General features: G+C 49.4%; 1 protein-coding gene across 1 annotated transcript in view; it reads right to left on the bottom strand.

Annotated features, from left to right (window-relative positions):
- HSPA4 (heat shock protein family A (Hsp70) member 4) overlaps positions 1-23,955 on the bottom strand; it is a 424,381-nt gene that overhangs the window by 40,530 nt on the left and 359,896 nt on the right. Inside the window, exons 17-18 of the mRNA XM_078653080.1 lie at positions 6,623-6,742; positions 5,759-5,920 (exon numbers count right to left, since the gene is read on the bottom strand). Of these exons, the coding sequence (XP_078509206.1) occupies positions 5,759-5,920; positions 6,623-6,742 (282 nt within the window). The remainder of the gene's footprint in view (positions 1-5,758; positions 5,921-6,622; positions 6,743-23,955) is intronic.

Raw genomic sequence — 23,955 nt, forward strand, 5'->3', positions numbered from 1 at the left:
ACTCAGTGAGGAGAACATCGTTTTGCCATACTGTTTGTACCTCTTGGATTTCCAATCGGGTGGAGCCGTCGGGAATGTGGTCTGGGAGTTAGAGGCCTGTATGACCAGGCTCTCGGGAGTGGGGTGGGGTGGGTGGACAGGAAGCAAGGGTCGCCCAGAGCCGGGCAGTGGCGTCTGGCCACGTTCCTATCTACAGGGGGACCTGTAGCGGGCCTGGACCAGGTGCCCAGAAGAACGTCAGACAAGGCCTCATTAAACGGCAAAAGAGGCTCCGAAGAGCTTGCTTGCGGTTTAAGGACCTCAGTGAGGAGGTTAGTCCCAACGGCCGCAACGGGGAGTTCAAGGGATAAGACCTTGGCAGCCCGCGTCAACACCACACTATAGGCAGCCGACTCCTCCGAAGCCACGGTAGGAGGGGGGACAAAACCAGTGTCTGGCGAAGTGTCCAGACCACTGGCGTCCCCTAGCTCACCTACCCAGTCCTGATAAGACTGGCACTCACGTGCCAGAGGGTCCTCAGACCCCTCCGAATCCGCCTCGCCACCCATCTCCTGATACTCAGGGTAAAATGATGGGGCCGGATCATAGAAGAAAAACTGGGGACAACGTCATCCGTGGACGGCGCCGGGGGCGACACCCTAGGGGCCGGCGAGGTAGTAAGGTCGACCGGCGACGACCCGGATACGGACCCGGTTCCAGCAGGGCCCTGATGCGCCGGGTCCGAAGCACCCGCCGGAGCAACCGACCCGCTTGGGCTCCCAGTCGGGGCTACTTGGCCCGAAGGCGCCGGGGAACCAGACGAAGGAGTGAGGGGGGGGGGGGGGGTTTCGGATGGTGGCTATCTGACTATGGTTACCCCCAACTTTTTGCCTAGTGTTTTGCTGGTTTTTGACTTAGTTGGCCTGGGATCCTGCTATTCAGGACCCCAGGCTTCCTGCTCTCTCTGTTAAAATGGACTCCATGTACCCTAGGAACATATCTAATTGGATACTGAGTCACCTTATCAGTCCCTGTACAGTGTAACTTAGGTACCCAGGGCCTACCAGGGGCTGCAGCATGTATTATGCCACCCCTGGCTGGCCATCCAAAACAGACACAACTGGCTGCACGACAGCTGGGGCAAGGTGGTGTAATCACCCTTTGCTGTAGATATAGTATACCTATATCTAACCCTAAAATTGACACATATTTTCCTATCAATCACTCCTATGGCAGGCCTTATCAATCCTGAAGGCAGAGTGCTTGGAATTATGTGAGATGGTGCTCTGGCATGAGCTGAGCCTGTCTGCAGCTTGCAGAACCAAGTCCTAATAGCTGTTCCATGATAACGCTATACCATATACTCTTAAGTGCATTATAATCCTCGCGGTTAAATGCTAACTTTGGTATAACATTATCAAAACATGTCGAGTAAGGTGTCATACGAATTGGAATACTACCCCCTCGCCAATTCTGGCGACGGGGATAGCATTCCACCCTTCTAGAGGGACACGACATGCATGTAACTGAGAACCCCGGTTAAAGTTAACTCGAGCCTTGGCATCACAAAACGGATGCCACCACCACAGACACAAGTCTGACCTCCTGCTGCTGGGAGTCCTTCCAGCGAGCGAGGCTTGGACAAAGGGTTTCCTGCCTTGGGAGGTGCTAGCACCACCCCAGACAGGATTTTGTGTATTGGGTAGGACAGGCCTGAAAGGAATGAGACATGCCTGGGGCACACAAGGTGTCCTGTGCATACACCGGTTCAAACCAGTTGCTGGGGCATCCCTGCCCCAGCTCTGGCGTGAAAACCGGACAAAGGAGAGGGGGTGTAGCCACCCACCTTCCTGGTCCCACCCAGGGGAGGGACCTAGTCAGTAGTGCAGCCCCCTTTAGGAGAATAAAGGTAGGAGCTGGTCCCATTCCAAATTAGATTATCCTGAACAACTTTACAAGAAGATACTCTGGACTTCGACGTTCTGCTCCACAGAAGACTGAAGATTCTCCCTTGTGGACAAGGAGTGTCCACCCTGCACAAGCAGGCACCATCAAGCGTCCAGCGGCTTCACTTTGTCGTCTTCCCTTGAGGATCCAGACTTCAGAGCCCGACGAGACCCGGATTCCCAGACCTCTCCGACCTCTATCTACATCTGCAGCACAGCTGAGATCCGTGGGTGCGACGAGACACGTGGGACCGGCCATCTTGAAAGAACCTGCACTTCGCTTTCAGCACGACTCCCGAGGTAAACTCGACCAAGTGCTTTGGGGACTGAGAAGCCCCAGCCCCGAGCAGCTCTTGCACCGAAGACCAGCCCTCCAGCATCCACGAGATCTGCGTGGGGCCCTTCTGCATGTTTGCTGCTTGACGCGTTGTCTGGTCACTTGCCGGCTGGCTATTGGCCTTCTAGACGACGAACTTTGAAACCTTCACTGCTGGTCTGGTTGCTCCAGACTGGCCCTTGCTCCCTTCCAAAAGAGGAGCACCCCGGACCCTCCTGGTCCTTTCCAGACGCCGTTTCCACTCACCGCGTGGGTTGCCTTTGCCAAGGCCTGTTGACGCCGATTCCGGATCCAACACCGCCGACAGCGAGAGCCTGCGTGGGACAGCTCGTGCCTCCATCCTGGTCGTCAAAGACACCTCCTGGTCCACGTGGCTGCAGAGACAATCGTCCACTCTTCACCTGATCGCGACGACAGCATCTGGTTCCCTCCTGGTTCCACACCGGTCACTGGCTAGTAACTTAACACTGTCCCCTCTGCTATCAGGTCCTCTTCTTCATCGATCCACCCTTGGATCGCACCGGACATCTTCCTCCTGGTCGCCTGCAGCATCTTTTCCTCCAGGCTCCATAGACTTCAACGCGAGAACCCGACACACTTTGACACCTATGCACCCGCAGCCCGTGGGTGAGGTAACGAGAGCATTTCGGTGCTCAAGGGTAGTTTAACTGTCCTAGTGTCCAGTTCCACAGTCGTTTTAGTCCTACCTAGTCAGGATTGTCCGTACTCACCTTTAACTTGAACTGTACTGTCCATAGACGTTGTTACGCATCTCGCGTGTGAGTTCACACTCTGCACACGCGTCCCGTGGACCTCCTATTACTTACCTAAGGTGAAGATAGCGTAGTCCTAGCGAACCTCCAGCCTCTGGACAGCTCCATTTCCTCTATCGACTTTCACATTCCACTTACTTAGTATATGGTTTATCGTGCCCCTAGGGCACCATTGTAATTTGTGCAACTTATCGTATTTTTTTTTAAGAGATTGTCATGTGCTTAGCCCTCTGACCTCAAAGAGTTCAGAGGTGTTTGTTATTAATAAATATACTGTTTATTTTCATAACAACCTGTGTGGTGTCCTTTCATCTGGTATTCAAGGGGTTATATTGTGGTAAAACAGCTGGCATCACATGCCAAAAGAGTTTAGCCTAAGACTGCTTTGTCCATGCTACCATTAGGATAGCTGGTCTATAAGGTTGACTTACAACCAATCACCATAAGGGTTGTTTGGACTGATACAAGGTGATCACTAGAACTAGTGAGCATCATATATCAGGCCAACTTCTCACAAGGGGGTCGGAAGAGCGATGTCGTTTCGACTTCTTGTGCCTCTTACCTGAGGACTTGGAGCTCGAGGAGTGGTGTCGATCCTCCGAGCTCCGCGACCAGTCCCTCGACATCCTTCCGGACCGGGACCTCGACGGCACGGGGCTGACTGCCGGAGCTCGAGGCGCTTGCGGGACCGCTCCCACCTAGCCTTCTACGTCAAGGCCCGGCAGTCGGGGCACGACTTGTCATCGTGGTCGGGCCCCAGGCAATGAAGACACGGGCGATGGGGGTCAGTAATCGACATCAGTCGGTTGTACTCGACGCAGGGCTTAAACCCGGGCATCCCTACCGGCACCGTCTGAGTCGTTCGACTTCGAAAATGATCAAAAATGATCGAAAAGTGTAGTCAAAAATTTACTAGGTACCACTGTTCCCGGATCGGCGCATGCTGGCGCAGAAAAAATAGGAACTGACGTCGGCGCGCGAGGGCGGCGTCTAAGTACTCCGGCGACAACGACGAAGCCGCAGACGACACCTACCGACGCGCAAGGGTACTGCTACGCACAAGTTTCCGGATCCAGTCTGACGTCTGGGGATATTCTAAGGTAAGGAATCTGTTACTAACCTGTTTCTTTCAGATCAGTCCTGCAGAAAGAAGGATGAATAAATTGGGTCTAGGTCTAGCATCATAAATATTTTTCAATCCCTTTTTTGTAGACAAAGTCCTATAAGGATCCATACCAAAGGTCTTCGAATGTCTGCAACCCTCAGTTTGGGACAGCATGAGGGGAGGGCTGACTTGATCCCAGGAATGACTCCAGACAGTGTTTAACAGCGTTTTGTCATTAGTAAAATAAAAGAGGCACTGAGCCACTCTAATGGGCTATCAGTGACATCTTCTGTCACTCATACCTTGGCTAGGAGTAGGTGTCAAATGTGGAATGCTCCAAATAACACTTAAACTCAACTCCATGCCCATTTCTGACCGAGGATCACACAGTGGAAACTTTTACACTTTAATAAGACCAAATTGCCGAACATAACTGCAACGTTCAAATGGTTAAATATGTTCAGAACTGCTAATTGTAAAGAAAAATTGTGAAAAATGTTTGCACTATTGAGGAGGTGGAGTTTCCCTGATGTATTGTATTTATTTACTGGGGAAAGGGAGGATTAAAAGTTTGAAGACTGATTTCAACACCTCTCAGTAAATGGAAGTAGCAGGAAGAAATCCCACTGCCAGGGTGGGAAAAATAAATAAGCTAGGAGCTGGTCAATTTCTTGCATTGGATAATGGCAATATTTCTTTTAGTGGAAATAACTGTTGAGGAGCTGAAAACCTCAGAGTACAGACATTCTTCAAACTCTTGAAATATTGATTCATTTCATCTTGAGCCCTATGCAAGGTAACAATTTACTCCCGCCCCCATCTCACATCACCCCCAACCCTGAGTAGATTATCTATAAGAGGCTCTGCTATATCTGTGGAGAAGTGTGGCTCACTGGTTAGAAGCGGCAGACCCTGAAGCAGAGGTCAGCCCGGGACCAGGGTTCAAGTCCCGACGCGGCAGGGTCTTGGGTCAATGTCCGCGGACTCGATAATTCTCGCTTAGGTGCCTACGCTAACCATGGGTCCCACTCTGCAACTCTTGGCAATAGCTTGCTTAATCTCCACAACGGCCCCAGCAACGCCGGGGATGCCTGGCTTCACCTTGGGGTGCCCTCTCACAGGGAAAGCCAGGGCGGGTTCCCCAGCGGTATACAGCGCCAGGACGCCACGTAACGAGGTAACAGTGCACTTTACAAGTATACATACATTACATTACATATTAGACGGACTAGAAGCTATACTTACATAGATCTAGGTTGGTGATTTCATTTTGCCTACAACTGCCAACTTTGCTAAAACAGGCAATTTTGGTTTTGTGGTAGTTCAGAAAAGAAGGTTCAAACCCCCTTATGTTTAATCTTCTATTCACAGATTTCTACAGACCGCTGGCTCTATTGATTAACTAATTAGGACTGGTTAAGTTACAAAGGTAAAAACATATTTTTCACTACAGTAAATATTACATGTAGAGGAAAAATAGCCCAAAATTATGTAGATTTACACAGGAGTGCAACGTGGCAAAGTCTTTTATAACAGTTATCCACCAGTCACAATCGGTATTTAAAAAACAAAGTATTTTTATAAAGAGTGCACAATAAAAATACTTAAGAGCTCTTACTTGAGTTTTTGCCCGAATTTCCTTAGTTTTTACAACAGGGTCCACAGTAAGACTCTGCTTACTCTGCAAGTTCATTTTATTGTTCATCCATTCCATGACCTCGCTTGCACACTTTTCTACCTTGGCTATATCAGTTGCGTCCAAATGGTTGTATTGTTCCTCCTATGAAAAACAATTGAGGATTAAAATATGCCATAAAAACAGCTGCTGCTTCAGAATTAAGATGTGGAAAACCATATTATTTTAAGTACTTCTACAGCAAAAAACTAGACATACTAAAAATAGGCCGGAGAAAAACTGGGTTACAACAGAATTGTCAATCCATCTAGCCAACAGGCTAACACACAAATAAAAACACCTTGGCCACATTTCTGTAGTGTATGCTGTAAACTGGGAAACATGCCATAAATCTATCATTTGATATTTTTAAGATGGGAAAATCACGGGTGCCTTCAAAAAGAATTCTTCCCCTCACAAACTCAAACGTCCCACAGCCATATCAATCATCAACTACAAGTAGAACATAAAACACATCATGGCCACAAACAATGTTTACTTCATGGGTTTAGAAGCTTTAGCAGTCCCTATGATTAAGCAAGTTTTCTATCATAGAAAACCAGCTAATTGCCAATCATGGTTTCCCAAAGACAAAGTGGTGGATGAACTGGGCATGGGTGTAATTACCAAAAATACTGAAGCGCATTCTACACACAAAGGCATATTAAAAATAGGAAGATACATCTTAACAACTCTACACATTCTCAGTTTTTGGCTGTTTCAATACCAACTTTTTACATGTTTGCAATTAAAAAATAAGTGCAAGTTACAACACACAGCAATTGGAAAATGTTTTTACAAGTATACCTCGTTCCTGAAAGACAGGACAACCTTCATGTATTGCTGGATGTGCTTCCCCAATTCTTCAAATGCTTTTGGCCTTTCTTCAAATTCCTGGAACCGAGTCTTAATTGGCTGGCCCATATTCTGAAAGAATAACAGTCAGATAATTAATATATATATTTTTTTAAAATTCTATTTATTAACCACCAACAACATGCTTCCTTAAAGATGGTACAATCTACTCAGCAGCGAAGCAGCGCATACAATGACATATCAACGTTCACAATGTACAGTTCCGCATGGTCTCTAATGCCTCCAAGGTGATTGCGGATGACCTAAAACCAATGCATTTTGATTAAAGGTTCCCTTAAATCAATCAAAAAATCACCCGTGTAGTCCATCCAAGCTCCTCAGATCTTTTCCCATATCCGCGGGCACCCTCTACTCTGGTACACAGTTTGTTCCGCCCTTTGACAACAGTCTAAATCATTTTTCCAGCCCTCCACCGATGGGACCTCGATAGCGCACCATAGTTGAGCAATGTTTAGTTTTGCCACTAAACCCACCAGTGCGAGCCAGAATGTGTGGCCCATTTGGCCCATACTACGTCCCCTGTCACTCCTAAGACATGCCACCTAGCGTCCATCAGGACCGTGGTGCCCACCACCGCAGACATTACCTTGGCTAGGTTCTCCCAGTACCCTTGAATCTTAGGACACGCCCAAAGGAAATACAAGAATGTCCCGGTCTCACCAAATCCCCGCATACATTTCTCAGATACACAATAACCTATACGATGTTGCACTGTCCTAGGGACGTATGACCTCTGAAGAATTCGGAGCTGAACTATGCAAAATCTTACCCGTATCGCTATTTCTCTGGGGCTTTGTAAAGCCTCTGCCCAGTCATCCTCAAGGAGGCCAAGATCTCACTGTCAAGCCTCCAATAATTAAGATATTTAACACACTGGGTAGAATTGCTATGCCAAATTTTAAGATTGCCACGTAAATGCAAGCATAAGGAAGAATTTTAACCAAGTATTTCAATAATTACTTAGTGTTGGCCTTCAATGATTTTACAACTTAAGGTCTTGTCTTACAATTTGAAACTTCAGGAGCCAACCTGAGCAAAGAAGATAATAGGATTCAAAATACTTAATGTTACATCAAATTCATTCAGGGGGCAAACCAGAAACTAACTTATATGGAGCCAATCAACTCTAAACCATCACACTTCGAATTAAACGATGTAAAGAAATGTAAAAAACCCCCCAAAGTTTTACATAATAAACAGAAAATAATCCACACATGGCATTTAGTGGGTCAGTTCTGCCATATCCATTCGCTTATTCTGCCTGCACAAAAAACGTATTTGTAGACTGAAGTTGATAGATAAAAAGGAGTCATCTAAGATGCAGCATTAATAATGGAACTAGATATAGCTTCTTTTGTTCAAATAAATGAATATGTTACTTACCTTCAATAATGCTTTTTCTGGTAGACTCTATAACTGCAGATTCATTATTAACAATATTCCCCAGGCGTCAGATTGAATCTCGGAAATCTGGAGCAGTACCCTATGCGTGCAGTTAGGTGGAGTTTATCGGCTCCAAGTCGAAAGTGAGTTCCACAGTACCTACCTAGGCATCACCCTGGCATGCTGACATCAGTTTCTTCTGTTACTGTTTCCAAAAGCAAAAACTCAGAGAAACGACTAAATGATGTATGACCAGTGTGCAGAATCTAACAGGAACTTCAGGGTAAATAGCCATTTTGCAGATCGGGGAGGATCGGTCAGGAATTTGTGATTAGATAGAGCCTCTACCACAAAACGCCTTATCAAAAGATAAGTAACTTGTTCTTCTGATAGGGACTTCTAACCGCAAATTCCTCACTTTATAACAGATGCACAAGTTACTACTTGTGCAACGATATATCTGTAAGAGACATTAGTTAGTGATAGATTCCTTACCTTAGAATATCCCCAGGCGTCAGACTGGATCCGGAATTTTTTTGCGTAGCAATACCCCTGCGCGCCGGCAGGCATCGTCCGCGGCTCTGCGTCTGTCGTCAGCGTCGGAATGGCGTCGGAGTACTTAGCCGCCGCCCTCGCGCGCTGTCAGTTCTGATACACAGCTTTTCCGCGCCAGATACGCAGAGCCATGATAGAACCAACACTGGTGCCATCAAACTAGGGCCCTGAAAGGGGATGACCTTAACCCTAGATATCAGTTCGTAGAACGGGGAGGATGGGTGGGTCGGTAAGGAATCTATCACTAACTAATGTCTCTTACAGATATATCATTACACAAGTAGTAACTTGTGCATCTGAAAGAGACATGTTAGTGATAGATTCCTTACCTTAGAATAGATACCCCAGCAATACCAACCCCGGTGGTGGGTCTGCGAACCAATAATCACACCAGAAAGTCCTGGAGGACGTAACGGCCAAAGAAGCCATCCCTCCGGACTTGGCTGTCCAGGCAATAGTGTCTTGCAAACGTGAGCAGCGAGGCCCACGTAGCTGCCTGGCAAATGTCCTGCAAGGGCACTCCCCAGCCCAGGGCAGTGGTAGTCGCCGTGGCCCGAGTGGAATGAGCCCTCAATCCAACAGGGGGCTCCTTCTTAGCCAAGGAGTAACAGGCCTGGATACACAAGATGATCCACCTAGAGATGGTCTGCTTGTGCACCGCCTTTCCCTTCTTAGCGCCTACGTAACCAACAAAGAGTTGGTCATCCACCCGGAACTGGCGTGTGCGATCCAGATAGTAAGAGAGCCCACGTTTTGGGTCCAGACGGTGGAGCCTTTCTTCCTCTTTCGAGGGATGCGGAGGCGGAAAGAAGGTGGGCAAGGTAATGGACTGCCCGATGTGAAAGGCCGTGACAACCTTGGGCAGGAAAGAGGGTCTTGTCCGCAACACAACCTTGTCCGGATGGACAGAGAGGAAAGGAGGTGTGGAAGAAAGAGCCTGGAGCTCACTCACTCTCCTGGCAGAGGGGATGGGAACCAGGAAAGCAGTCTTCAAAGTAAGAAGACGGAGAGGACAATTATGGAGCGGCTCAAAGGGAGCACACATTAGGTAAGTAAGAACTAGGTTCAAGTCCCACTGGGGCATCACGAAAGGAACAGGAGGGAACATGTGTGTGATGCCCTTCAAAAACCTATTTACAATTGGGGACTTGAACAAGGAAGGCTGATCAGGTAGCCTTAAGAAGGCGGAAAGGGCAGAAAGGTACCCCTTGATAGTGCCCAGAGCAGAGCCCTTCGGGGCAAGAGAAAGAAGGAAGAGGAGAACCTCAGAAAGGGGTGCAGAGAGTGGATCCACAGCCTTTGCTGTGCACCATGCCACAAATCTGTTCCACCAGCAGGCATATACCGACTTTGTGGAGGGACGCCTGGCTGCCAGAATGACATTACAGACTTCAGGAGGCAAGTCAAATGGCCTCAACCGTCGCCGCTCAATCTCCAAGCTTGTAGGTGGAGACTGGACAGGTTCGGGTGGAGGACCGTCCCCTGCTGCTGCGACAGAAGGTCCTCCCTAAGAGGCAGACGAATCGGGGGATCGACTGACATGCTGAGTAGCTCGGGATACCAGTACCTTCGTGCCCAGCCCGGAGCCACAAGGATAACCTGGGCCCGGTCGCGCCTGATCTTCAGCACTCTGGGCAGAAGTGGTATAGGCGGAAAGGCGTACAACAGAACGCAACTCCACTCGCGACGAAAAGCGTCTCCTAGCGAGTGCCGCCTTAGAAATTTCAACGCGCAGAACTGATGACATTGCGCGTTCTCTTCTGTGGCGACTAGATCTAACCAATGCTCTCCCCACTGCTGAAAGAGACCTTGCGCCACGTCCGAGTTCAGACGCCATTCGTGATCAATCATGCACCGACGGCTGAGTTCGTCCGCCCTAGCGTTGAGAGAACCTGTCAGGTGTTGAACCACCAGGGTCACGCCCTGATGTTCCAGCCACTGCCCAAGGCGCAGAGCCTCCTGGCATAGGGTCCACGACCCCACCCCGCCCTGTTTGTTGCAGTACCACATGGGGGGTGGTGTTGTCCGTTAACACCTGCTCTACACTCCCACGGACAGAGGGGAGGAATGCCTTCAGTGCAAGTCGGATCGCCCGCAGCTCCAGAAGGTTGATATGGAGCTGGGACTCCGCCGGAGACCAGAGGCCTCTGATCTCCGCCTCTCCCAGGAGGGACGCGCCCGTCACAACCACGTGCTCCGCGTGGGGTAGGGAGAGGGATCTGCCACTGACCCAATCGTGGTCCGTGAGCCACCACTTCAACTGTCTTGCAGTGCCCTCCGAGATCAAGACATGGTCGGACAAGTTGCCCTGATGCTGGGCCCACTGAAACTTCAAGTCCCACTGCAGAGCCCGCATCCGCCACTGGGCGTGATGCACTAGAAGGATGCAGGAGGCCATCAGCCCCAGAAGCCGCAGCGTCAACCTGACCGAGATTCGGGATAAAGGCTGAAAGATCGGAATCCGAGCCTGAATATCCCGAACCCGCTGTTCGGGAGGATAAACCCGAAACTGCGCCGAGTCCGGAACTGCTCCGATGAAGAGGAGCTTCAGAGAGGGACACAGGTGCGACTTCGGCACGTTGATGGAGAACCCCAGCAGGTGCAGGAGATCGGCCGTAGTCTGGAGGTGGCTGACGACTGTCTGGGGCGAGCCCGCCTTCAACAACCAGTCGTCGAGGTAGGGGAAGACTGACACCGCTAACCTGCGCAGATGAGCTGCGACCACCGCCATCACTTTTGTGAACACCCGTGGGGCGCTGGTAAGGACGAAGGGGAGCACGGTAAACTGAAAGTGCGAGTGGCCTACCGTGAACCGCAGGTAACGCCGGTGGGCCGGCAGGACGGGGATGTGAAAATAAGCGTCCTGCAAGTCCAACGCTACCATCCAGTCTCCGGGGTCCAGGGCAGCTAAGACCTGAGCTAGAGTCAGCATCTTGAACTTCTCCTTTTGGAGGAAGCCGTTGACGTTCCGTAGGTCCAAGATAGGGTGTAGGCCCCCTTTGCCCTTCTTGGGTACCAGAAAGTAGTGGGAGTAACAACCACACCCTACTTCCGGCCCAGGTACGCGCTCGATGGCTCACTTGGCCAAGAGGGCCGTGACTTCCTCTTGCAGAAGTTGCAAGTGATCCCCCGACATGCGGTGGAAGTGCGGTGGCATGGCTGGAGGGGTCGCCTCGAAGGGGAGGGAGTAGCCCCTTCGCACGATTTGCAGCACCCACCTGTCCGACGTGACAGTGCGCCAGTGGAAGAGGTGATGGCGAACCCTGCCCCCCACTGGCATCACATGGGCCTGAAAGCACGGACTAGGAGGGTTTTGAGGCAGGTGCTGCAGGGGAAGGTGTGGATTGGCCTCGCCGTTGTCCCCGACCGTCGCTACGGCGGTTTCCACGGCCGCCCCCGCGCTGTTGAACATTCTGCGGTGCGTGGCTGGCAGCACGTGTGGGTGCGCCCCTTCCGTGGCCACGAAAGGAGCGAAAGGCATCCGTTTGCTGGCGTGGGGCCGAGAGGCCCAAGGACTTGGCCGTAGCCCAGGAGTCCTTAAAATGCTCAAGCGCATGGTCTGCCTTGTCACCAAAGAGGCGACGACCATCGAACGGCATGTCCAGAAGAGTGGCCTGGACATCGGCCGAAAAGTTGGCGGACCTCAACCAGGCGTGGCGTCGAACCGCCACCGTCTATGCCATTGCCCTGCCCAGTGAGTCCGTGGTATCCAGCCCACACCGGATGGAATATTGCCCTGCATCTCGACCCTCCTCAAGGGCTTGGGCGAGTTTTGCCTGGGCCTCCTCCGGACATTGTGGCAGCAGGTCCGCGACCAAAGGGTGTGGGTGTAGCGGCCCAAGAGGCATGCGGTATTGACTGACCGCAGTACCAAACTCGGGGACGAGAACACCTTCTTCCCGAATTGTTCATACCTCTTGGATTTCCGATCGGGCAGAGCCGCCGGGAATGCGGTCTGGGAAGTGGAGGCCTGGATGACAAGTCTCTCGGGGGTGGGATGGGTGGACAAAAAGTAAGGGTCGCCCGGGGCCGGGCAGTAGCGTCTGGCCACGTTCCTATCCACAGGCTGACCTGTGGCGGGCTTGGACCAAGTGCCCACAAGAACGGCACACAAGGCCTCATTAAACGGCAGGAGAGGCTCGTGGAGCTTGCCTGCGGTTTAAGGACCTCGGTGAGGAGGTTAGTCCTCACGGCCGCGACGGGGAGCTCAAGGTGTAAGGCCTTGGCCGCCCGCGTCAACACTACACTGTAAGCAGCCCCCTCCTCCGTAGCCACGGTGGGAGGGGAGACAAATCCAGTGTCTGGCGAAGTGTCAAGTCCACTGGCCTCCCCAAGCTCATATGTCAAGTCCTGTTGAGACTGGCACTCCTGTGCCAGAGGGTCCACAGACCCCTCCCAATCTCTCTCGTCACCCATCTCCTGCAGTTCAGGGTCAACAGATGGGGCCGGTTCATGGAAATAGAAATCTCCAAACGACGTCGAGAGCGGCGCCGGAACAGGACCGAGGGTAGGATCGGGGACGGTGTCCATAGTAGGCGCCGGTGAGGTCGTGAGGTCGACCGGCGACGACCCGGATCCGGAAGCTGATCCAGTGAGGGCCTGCGGCGCCGGGACCGAAGTCGCCAGCGGCGCCGGAGCCGAAGCACCCGAGGGCGTCTGAGCCGAAGCACCCGACCCGCTAGGCCCTCCTGCCGGGGCCGCTTGGCCCGGAGGCACCACGGAACCCAGCTGAGAAGGGAGGGACCTCATGGCCACGAGGTACCGCTCGACCTCCTCTGGCGTCGCACCATGCCCAGGGACCGGAAGGTGTGGGGCAGGTGGCGACGTCCGCGACTCTGTCGGAGCCGTGTGGGTGGTGTCACCCGAACCCCCGGCCTCATCGCGCGAGGGGTGGGTCGAAGGAACGATGACGTCGCTCCGACCTCTAGTGCCTCTTACCTGAGGACTTGGATCCTGACGACCGATGTCCACTCCCGGAGCTGCGAGGACTCCGACCCCCGCGACCGGTCCCTCGACCTCTTGTGGGAACGGGACCTGGAGCGGCGCCGACTGCCGGAGCTCAAGTCGCTTGTGGGACCGCTCCCGCCTAGCTTTAGACGTCAGGGCCCGGTAGTTGGAGCAGGTGTGGTCGTCGTGGTCAAGGCCTAAACACTGGAGGCACCGGCGATGGGGGTCGGTAACCGACATCAGTCGGTCGTACTTGGAACAGGGTTTAAACCCGGGCATCCCTACCGGCACCGTCTGAGTCAAAGATTCGAGTAGAGAAATGATCAAAAGATCAAAAAGTTTAGTCAAAAAATGACTAAGGGGTAGAGCTTCTCCTGATCTGTGCTAGGTGGCGCGGAAAAAAGAAGAACTGACGTCAGCGAGCGAGGGCGGCGTCTAAGTACTCAGACGACGTCATTCCGGCGCTAACGACGCCGACGAGGGACGCGGAGCCGCGGACGACGCCTGCCGGCGCGCAGGGGTATTGCTATGCAAAAAATTTCCGGATCCAGTCTGACACCTGGGGATATTCTAAGGTAAGGAATCTATCACTAACGTGTCTCTTTCGGATACCTAAACACAGCCCCCTTTAGATGGGTCTGCAAACTGTAACTAGTAGTATAAATTATTTCAATTATGTCAATTATTATTGCATTTCCCCATATTATAAAGTAGCAAGGCATTGAGACTGAGAGCATTGGATTTACTTAAGTAGGCTTGCTATTGAACAATTTGAATAAAAATAAACTAGCCTTATATAGCAAATGATCTCTTCTGAAAAAGGTATTTGGATTGTTCTAGAACCAGAGGATAATAGTCCCGGGAGTGATCTTGACATGTATGAATAAAATCTGCCGCTTGATTCCATACGTCAACTCCGGATAGGACGTTCGTGGAATCATAAGTTTCCTCCGGCGCGCTGACGTCAGTTTCTTCTTTTTTTTTGCACTGTACGAGGATCCAAAGTATCGTATCTCTAGCCGTTTTTGGCCTGCTGTGATGAGCTTTTCTCGTCTGAAACAGTGTGCTAAATTCCTATGCCATCTTGGTTTAAGTCCTGTGCTGGTCAATTGTCTGGTGTGGACACACATTGTATCTGTATGTGGTGCTTGGGCAAGCACCACAATGCCACAGAGTTACGCCTGCCAGTGGTTGAAGCAGATTCAGCGCTCCATTCTTCTCCCTGTGGTCAATGGCAGTAATCCCAGTCTCCAGCTACCTCTCATGGTTAAGTGTTGTCTTAAGACATCGAAGTTCCAGGCCTCTGTGACTCCTCTGACTACCAAGGTCGATCGTGGTGACTCTTCTACATCTGCTCTGACATCGCTTCCGCAACTCCAAACTTTTTCTGGAGTCGGGGAGACCTTGAACCAAATGCAGGAGTACTACAAGCCTCTCCATCTAGTCTTTGGACCCTCGTCTCCCTCTGGAGCACCTGCGGGCCCCAAGGAGGTCATAAGTGCAGTAACTGTCTTGCCAACATGTTAGCCCTCTGTGGCAGTTCCAGTTTGGGACACAGAGGCGCCAGTGCACCATCCTTTGGGACCTCCACTATTGACGTTGGTTGCCCAGTCAGGGCCACTTTCCACGGCGACTGAAGACCTCATAGGGACAACTTTGCCTCGGCACATTGCATTCGCGCGCTCAACATTAAACCGCCCCCCCTTACCATACAGACGTCAGTGCGGACACGGCGCCATCAGACTCCGGTTATAGAGCAGATTTCGGCACCAATGGTTTTCTGTGGAGGTTTCCCAGGACCAGATTGTGGAAGGATGTGAGGGGATAGCCCCCTTGGAGCAGCCAATGCTTGTGGCTCCTACTATGCTGGAAAACTGGATTACTGAGCTGGGTGAAGCCTGGGGGCTAGATTTATCCCCTGATTCCTCTCTTTTATTGCCTCATGGCCTTGCCTCAGAAGCTAGCTCTTCTTTGGCAGAAGTTCAGAAAAGAGTGGCTGAAATCTTACATCTCACTCTACCTACCTACAGTGGAGAAGGCTATGGACCCTCTTACTGAGGTCCTTCATCCTGGCCAGTTAGAGGCTGAACCGGTACTCCTTTTGAGAGGCACTGTGGTACTTTATTGGGGCATGGGCAAAACTGGAGTCAGGTGTACCAGTGGACCGGGCTATTGCTCACAAATACCCCGGGGGACACAGCTTGTCTTATTCGACAGCCAGCCCAACACAGCTTTGTAGTCCAGGCCATTATGGGGTCCCCTGAAAGTGAGAACCTTCCCCATTTCCCCCTTGACAAAGAGTCCAGGAAGCAGGATTCTAGCGGGAAGCACATTTTTTCCTTCTCTAGTGCAGCATTACGCACAACCAACACAAGTTGCATCCCAGGACACAATCTCCATGCCTTGTGGAACTCCTTGGCACAGCTTTTACCATTGTTTCCAGAAGCCAACAAGGACGAGTTGACCCAGTTGATTTTCGATGGTCGCCAGGCAGTTACGCTGCTCATCAGGTGTGGAATGGACTCAGATTCCACTGGTCTAGCTATGGCGTCTGGTGTGGCATTGCGCAGACATGCCTGTCTTTGGGCATCTGGAGTTTCATAAGCGGTTAAGACCGCCTTGCTTAACATGCTATTTGATGGGGTTCATCTTTTTGGAGCCCAAGCAGATGTCGCCTTACATAGGTCTCAGGCTAGTCGGATCGGGCCAGATCAGTAGCTTGCACCTCCTTCTATTTTCCCCTTGTTATTACAATGGAGTATGTGCGTTTTGTGACGTTGATTGCCAGATCAGTGCCTTTACCCTGGTTTTACATATTACCTCAGGTCAATCGTTTTTTTGCCAGTGTGGCGCTATGCCACCTCTACTGGCTTGATGTAGGATTTGCAAGTTTCATGAAGATTTGTTTCTCTAAGCTTGAGATTCAAGAGTGCCGCCTTGTGCCTCTGTTGGTACAGGTCTCCCCAAGCCAGGGACTCTAATTCCTCTGATGTTGGGGAATACATGACATACCCCAGGTCACTCATCAGGGTCGGTCTGGTTGGCATTTCATTGTAGAAAAACAGTTTTCTTGCTTTCTTTCTGCCCCATGGCCATTGCATAATCTGCTATCCTGCCCTCATGGTCGTTGCGTGACCGGTTGTCATTGCCTTCGACTGTTGTATGAAGTGTTCTCCTTGGCTCAGGGCTGTTGGTCCTTGTATGAACCTCCATTCTATACAGATATATTATATGGTTGCCCGTCCGATGGGGATTGCTCCCTCATTTGTCTTGTGGGAGTTTTTCTTCTGGACATTCCGTTGGGTGATTCTGGTATACTCGCTCATAACTCCTTGTCGGAGTCTAATTATTGGTACACGCTTTTGGACAAGCACCCTCTTTCATGTTTTCCCCTTGGGAAACCCTATCTGTTAAAATTCTGCTAGTAGGCGGGGGCGTGGTTTGGACGCCGAGGAAGATGGCGGATTAGGGTTTCTCTCCTCCCGCATCACGGCCTTTATTTGAAGTTTGGAACATTTAGAGCTTGCCCACTCGAACTCGCGGTGACCGATTCGGGAATCGGAATGTAAGGGGAGCACGGTGGCTGCTTTTCGGGAGCGGAGTCGCCCGAGATTCACCAATATCTCGATGGGAGTCTGAGCGCGCCTGCTGCAGCGTCGGTGGGAGAGCGTGTTCACGGTGTCTCCGAGATCCCCGAGTATGGTTGACGACTGACGCATCAGAATCGCCCGATCCGCAGTGAGAACCGACGCCTGTCCTGTACTCTACATCGTGGGCTCGTGAGTACGTTTTCACCTTTCTAGTCAGCCGCCACGGACAGTAAATAGACATCCGATGCCTTTACCAAGATGGCGGCCGCAAATTCTTCGAGTGTCTGGTACGAGCTGATTTTACTGCCATAATCGCCGAATGCACTAGTGATAATCCCCCGAAAAACTACGGAAACACCCTGAGCATTGCTCTGACATGATGAGCTGGGTATTTAAGGAGGATAACAATAGTGGTTAAAACCCACGAACCACTACATGCAGTCTGCCTATGACGCCACGTGTCCTGGTGCACAATGTTCAATTGCATCTAAGCTCACAGGCTCATTCACTCATGCTGTCTCAACTGCGGTATAGATTCAGACTGCGTATGTACAAACTAGTAGCGATCTAAAAGCTGTATCAAAATGATGTCTCTTGTGGGGGACGGGGGATTGCTGCAAACAAAGGATGAAGAAGACGACTTCTCGAAACAAGCTTAACTGCTAAGGTGCTAAGGTGCAGGTAACGCCCAGAGGCGGGTTCTGCAGACCAGGCAATGGTGTGATATGGTCCCTGTTCCTGTGTAGCTCACGCTTGCTATCGATGCAGTCACTCTCACTTGGTTTGTGAGCTTATCTATGAGGTTATCACGATAACGGAAGCTAGTTCATACCTACTTCACCAAGTCATAAGCATTGGCAGCAGACCTACTCGGCGGAGAGTGTCACTCCCTACAACACAAAGAAGGGGCTCTGTCCTGCTGTCACCAACTGCCCCTATAAGTGTTTAGTCAACCCACCTCATCTGTGGTCTCGCTGCTCAGTTGCCTGCACTCTGTTATTAGCGTAACCTCATTGAACCCAACACACTCCAGTCTACGGCGTGCGCAACTCACTGTGAGTACAGTTCCGTCACACACTGTGTAACAGCCTTGCCCAGAGACAGGAATAATGGACGCCAAGGACCAAAACACCCTGAAAAGGCTTAAATCAGACCACTCAAACCCAGGGTCGCCTGTCAAGACCAAGAAAGTTACCCCCGACGCAATCGACATGATCCTAAACAGGCTGGATGAGGTTAAAGATCTGGCCAAGGCAACCAAAGAAGAAGTGGCCGCAATCAGACAGGACATAAGAGACACCAACGCGCGCATTGCAGAGACGGAGTCACGGATCAGCCGTCTTGAAGATATAGAAGTTAAAACATGTGCGGCTCTGAAACATCTGCACGTGTCCTCAGACCAGACAACAAGGAAGCTAGCGGAATTGGAAGACAGGAACCGGAGGGGGAACCTACGCATTTTTGGCGTTCCTGAGGGATCCGAAGATTCACAAGGTTCCTGTGGCGCGTTTCTGGAATCATGGTTCACTCAAGCCACCAGCCTGACTTTTGTCCATCCCTTAGAATTTGATAGGGCGCACAGAGTACCGGGGAGGATCACTAAGACGCATAAAGGCCCGAGACCCATCGTTTGTAAGCCACTGCGCTATCAGCACGTGGAGCAAATCCTCACCTTTGTCCGGAAGCACAACCATATACTATGGAAAGATGCAAAGATATACATATCACAAGACTATAGTAAAGACACGGTAGATATGAGGAAAGCGTTCCTGGCCCTACGTCAGCAATTGAAATCAAGGGGATTCCAGTTTGGTTTTGTGGGCCCAGCGAAGTACAGAGTAATTATTAGGGGGTCAACTCACATCTTTTCAGACCCCATGAAACTCAAACGTATGCTGGATGATCTGGATGAACGAGATATGGACACTAACAATCCTGACAATATGGCGGCCTCGGCCTCTGGCTATAAATGAGTATCCTTTGTCTAAGATAGCTATGTATAATTCTATTAGCTGTTTTGACCCACCATATCAATGGCTCTGGAGTTCTAGCTGGAGAGCTGACGGGGGTGAGGTTACCTAATTTAGACAAGGGTCTGACTACTAATTGGATGGTCACATTACGATGCCTTTCAGAACTTCTACTACCCTTCTATCCATTGTGTTCTTGCCTTCTTTGGGTGGCTCATTACTTAGAATGTTTTCCTTAGTATGCGCCCTGATATTGTAATGCATCATTACTTTGTCCTATTGTAATACCTATTGTAATACCTCATTACTCTGGCCTATTGTGTTGCTAAACACTGCCTACCTTTGTACGTTGTATTCTACTGCTCCGATTTCAGGGGTTGGATAAACCGTTGCCATATGACAGTTTAAGGTCTTTCAATGCATTAACGCTCCAATGCAGGATGTGAAGAATTTGGGTGATAGATATGACAGCTTACAATATGTTAATTTCTTTCTTCACAGCCTGCTCCTTAGTTTTTAAAACGATCTAGCTCAGAAAAGCTAGTGTTGATAGTAAATTTTCAGCTGTTTCCTCTAGTCCTACAGACATTTAGCTGAACCACTTGCTGTTAAGTACAAATGTTCTTGTTTGATAGTGGCGGAGCTACGGACCCGAATTGAGATTCTTTACCTATGGGTATAGCCTGCCTACCATCGGGTTTACTGTTTTCAGAGATTGTTCCAAGGTTTCTACTTTATAAACAATTGACGGGAGGGAATTCTGCGATTTTCCTCAGGTCACCATGCTTTCTACTTACGGTTGGGGAGGGTGGGGAGGGGGTTGTGGGGGGATAGTGGGGGGGTGTGTTGCATGTTTTGGCTTTCATTTTTATTTCCATTTCCAATTTCTTGCTTTTTTTGTGTATTGACAAGAGGTGAAGACTACATGATATCCCTACAAGCTTTTTCGTCTGCTCGATGCCTTAGTTGGTCGGGTGCCACAATAGACGTGCTGAGGGGACTTGTATCAAACATGACCTATGCTGGTTTGCATAGAATTAACTTTCATAGGAGTCATATGGGTCATCTAATGTCTATAACTGGGTGAAATGATACATTCTACACTTGACACACCGATTGGGGTGGCTACCGCGGATAAGCTAAAAATCCTGTCCCTAAATGTAAAAGGTCTAAATCAACCCATAAAAAGACAAAAGATACTAGATTATCTGCGCAGACAAAGAGGCAATATTGTATTACTACAAGAAACCAAACTAGACACAAAGCAATTCTATACACTAAGAAACAAATTTTACTCTGAGGTGATAGGCTCTGAGGCGGTGGGTAAAAAGAATGGAGTACTGATAGCGAAAAAATCCAAAGTGGACTTACTATCCTCATCTGCAGATGAAAAGGGTAGATGGGTTACGGCCAAACTGAGCAGGGATAATACAGAATTTTACGTCACCAACATCTATGCACCTAACACAAGTGACCTAGGTTTCTGGGATGACCTGGCAAAGCAAATTGAAATTATTCCAGATTCGGCTGCACATTTGATGGCTGGGGATTTCAATTTACCATTTGACCCAACCCTAGATAGAGACTCACGGTGTACTTTTAGGCCAAACAAATCACATAAAGCCTTCCTTAACCTGTGCCATCGCTTTCACCTGGTTGATACGTGGAGACTACAGAATCCTACGGATAGGGACTACACATTCTACTCCTCTCCTCATGACTCTTATTCACGTATTGACTATATCTTTATTACTCAGAATGGGGTTGCAAGGATAGAGGACACATCTATCGAACCAAGAGTTATGTCAGACCACTCATGTATTTCCCTTTCCATCTCCAACATTAAACCCTCCCCGAGACAAACATCATGGCGTTTAAATGACGAAATTTTAAATAAAGACCAGCACCGGATTGCTATTCAATCCGCCATCCGTTCGTATCTAGCATTAAATGCGAGAGGGGTTACTTCTGACCTCACACGGTGGGAATCCCTGAAGAGTACGCTCAGGGGGATATGCATCAAAATCCGCTCAGCAATAAACAAAGATCACAACGCTAAACTGGAAACACTAGAGCGTGAGATATCGGAGTTAGAAAACAGGCACCAGACAGACGGGGATAACGTGACACTAAACACAATGACTAATAAGAAGTACGAATACAACAAATAGGTGAGTGAAAGGGCAGGCGTATGGTTAGACAGGAAATGTAGGTTTAAGCTTTGTGAGTCCAATAAGGCGAGAAAGAGCCTGGCAGCCTATCTAAAATTTAAAGTTCAGAAGAATTCGATCAATGTCATCAAGGACTCATCGGGGGTGGGACACTCAGAACCACATGAAATAGCGGAAGTATTTAAGGACTTCTATGAAACCCTATACGCCAAAAATGCATCTGTAGATGAGGGGAAGATTCAGGACTACTTGAATGAATGTGACTTACCAAGGCTCTCCTCAGAGGAACAACGGCGTCTTAATGACCCGATCACGTCAGCTGAAATAGAGAAAGCGATCAAAGGTCTAAAATGTGGTAAAGCACCTGGTCCGGATGGCTTCACTGCTAAATTCTACAAATGTTTTGTCTCCTCTCTAGTGGACCCCCTTCTCCACCTGTTTCACGAAATAAGTGGCACGGGTGAAGTAAAAGGCACACTGGCGGAGGCAATTATCGCGGTACTCCCCAAGGATGGGAAAGATCCTTCTCTCCCAAAAAACTACAGACCTATATCTTTAATTAATCTTGACTGCAAGATCCTAGCTATGATCCTCTCAGCCCGTCTGCAACTAGTTCTTCCCACCTTAATCCACCCGTCCCAAGCAGGGTTCCTAAAAAATAGACTATCTAGTGATAATACCAGGGTGCTGGCACACGTGCTGGAGAAAGCTAAATTCCTAAATACACCAACGGCGGCAATAACGTTGGATGCCGAAAAGGCTTTTGACAAAGTCGATTGGGCCTTTCTCGAAGCGGTATTGTTCAAGTTCAACTTAGGCGCAACATTCACGAAACTTGTATTGTCCCTTTACGCTTGTCCTACTGCGCGGGTGAGAGCTGGTGGTTCTTTCTCCTCATCTTTCTGTCTTAAACAGGGAACGAGACAGGGCTGTCCTCTTTCCCCATCCTTGTTTTTACTAGCAATTGAGCCGTTTCTACACCATATAAGGCAAAACGATGCAATTGCTGGTATCCCATTCAACGATTGCACCGTAAAACTGACCGTGTATGCGGACGATGTACTCATTATGTCAGAAAGAGCGGATGAAGCTATTCCTGCGCTAATGAATACTATCGATGACTACTCCAGAGTTTCAGGATACAAACTAAACAAAGATAAAATGGAGGTAAAACTCTTGAACAACATTGGAAATAAGGATATCCTTGGAATCTCTGGCCTTTCCTGGCAACCACAACACTTTAAATATTTGGGTCTTGATTTTGGGAAGGATTTAATATCAACCTTGAAAATTAATGAGGAACTGACGTTAAAGAAAATTTCCACATTGTTAGACGGCTGGTCACCCAAGTTTCTCTCTTGGTGGGGCAGGGCAGAAACTCTCAAAATGATGTCCACCCCACTGGTGAATTACTTGGCTAGCATGCTTCCTATGACTTTTACGGACGACTTTATCAAGAAAGTGGATAAGCTATTTGGTGAGTTCCTGTGGCGGGGGAAGAAAGCCAGGATATCATTGAAAAAGTTGCAACTGGCAAAAGAGAAAGGCGGCCTGCGTCTCCCCTCGTTCAGGAATTACCAGACGGCTTTCCTCTGCAAACAGGGAGCTCTCTGGCTGGTAGACTCTCCACCCTACGTCCCAGTGTGGTTAACCATTGAAAAATCCATCATCGCACATGCACCCTTACCAACTCTCCTTACTATGGATTTAACATACTTACCTCATTCCAAATACATCCTGTTAAACACTAGACGAGCTTTGCTACGGCTCGACCAATCCCATAAAACCAACTCCACCATCAAAAAAAACACTTGTGTCACTTTGGAGAAACCCAATGCTCAAACTGGACGGCAAAACCCTCTTCTGGAAATTGTGGGCTGAAAAGGGCACTAATATGGTTAAGGACCTCTATGATGGTGCACAACCCATTCCGTTCTCGACATTACAGAAGACATATAATCTTCCCCCCATAGATTTTTATCAATTCCTGAAATTGAAATCTGTCATCTCTAAACGTAATCTTACTACTGACTCACCTTGGCTCCTGACGCGCCTACCTCAACTGATTCATGCGGGCCACTTTGTGTCTAAAGTCTATAAGCTACTCCTCCCTCTGCCCAACAGTTCCCACAGACTGGTGGAAGGTAAATGGGAATCCGAAGTTAACTCAACGGGTATAGTAATAGACTGGGATGTAATACACGCAACCACCTTATCCAATAAATATCTCCAATTCTCTGCCAGACGAAATACAGGTTGTTAAACAGAACATTTTGGACCCCACATAGGCTATTTAAATGTCATTTGAGAGACACGCCCACTAGCTGGAATTGTCAGACAGCGGATGGGGACCTTGCCCATATGCTTTTCTACTGCCCCATATTACAGACATTCTGGGGGAAAGTCTTTGCTTATATCCGCCAAATTTTTAAGATAGACCCTGTGAAGGACTTCATTTACGTTATACTAGGGGCAATAGACCCTCAACTACCGGACATTCATGACCGCCATCTTCTAGATCTAATGAGGACGTTGGCATGCAAGGTTATCCTTTGTAAATGGAAGAGCTCATCAGAAGTCAACTTTGGAATGTGGCAAGAATGGCTCTCTTTCCTGAGAGGAGCTGACAATCCAGCTCTGCAAGCGAC

This window comes from Lissotriton helveticus, chromosome 7 (assembly GCF_964261635.1).
Source record: "Lissotriton helveticus chromosome 7, aLisHel1.1, whole genome shotgun sequence".
NCBI classification, from domain to species: domain Eukaryota; kingdom Metazoa; phylum Chordata; class Amphibia; order Caudata; family Salamandridae; genus Lissotriton; species Lissotriton helveticus.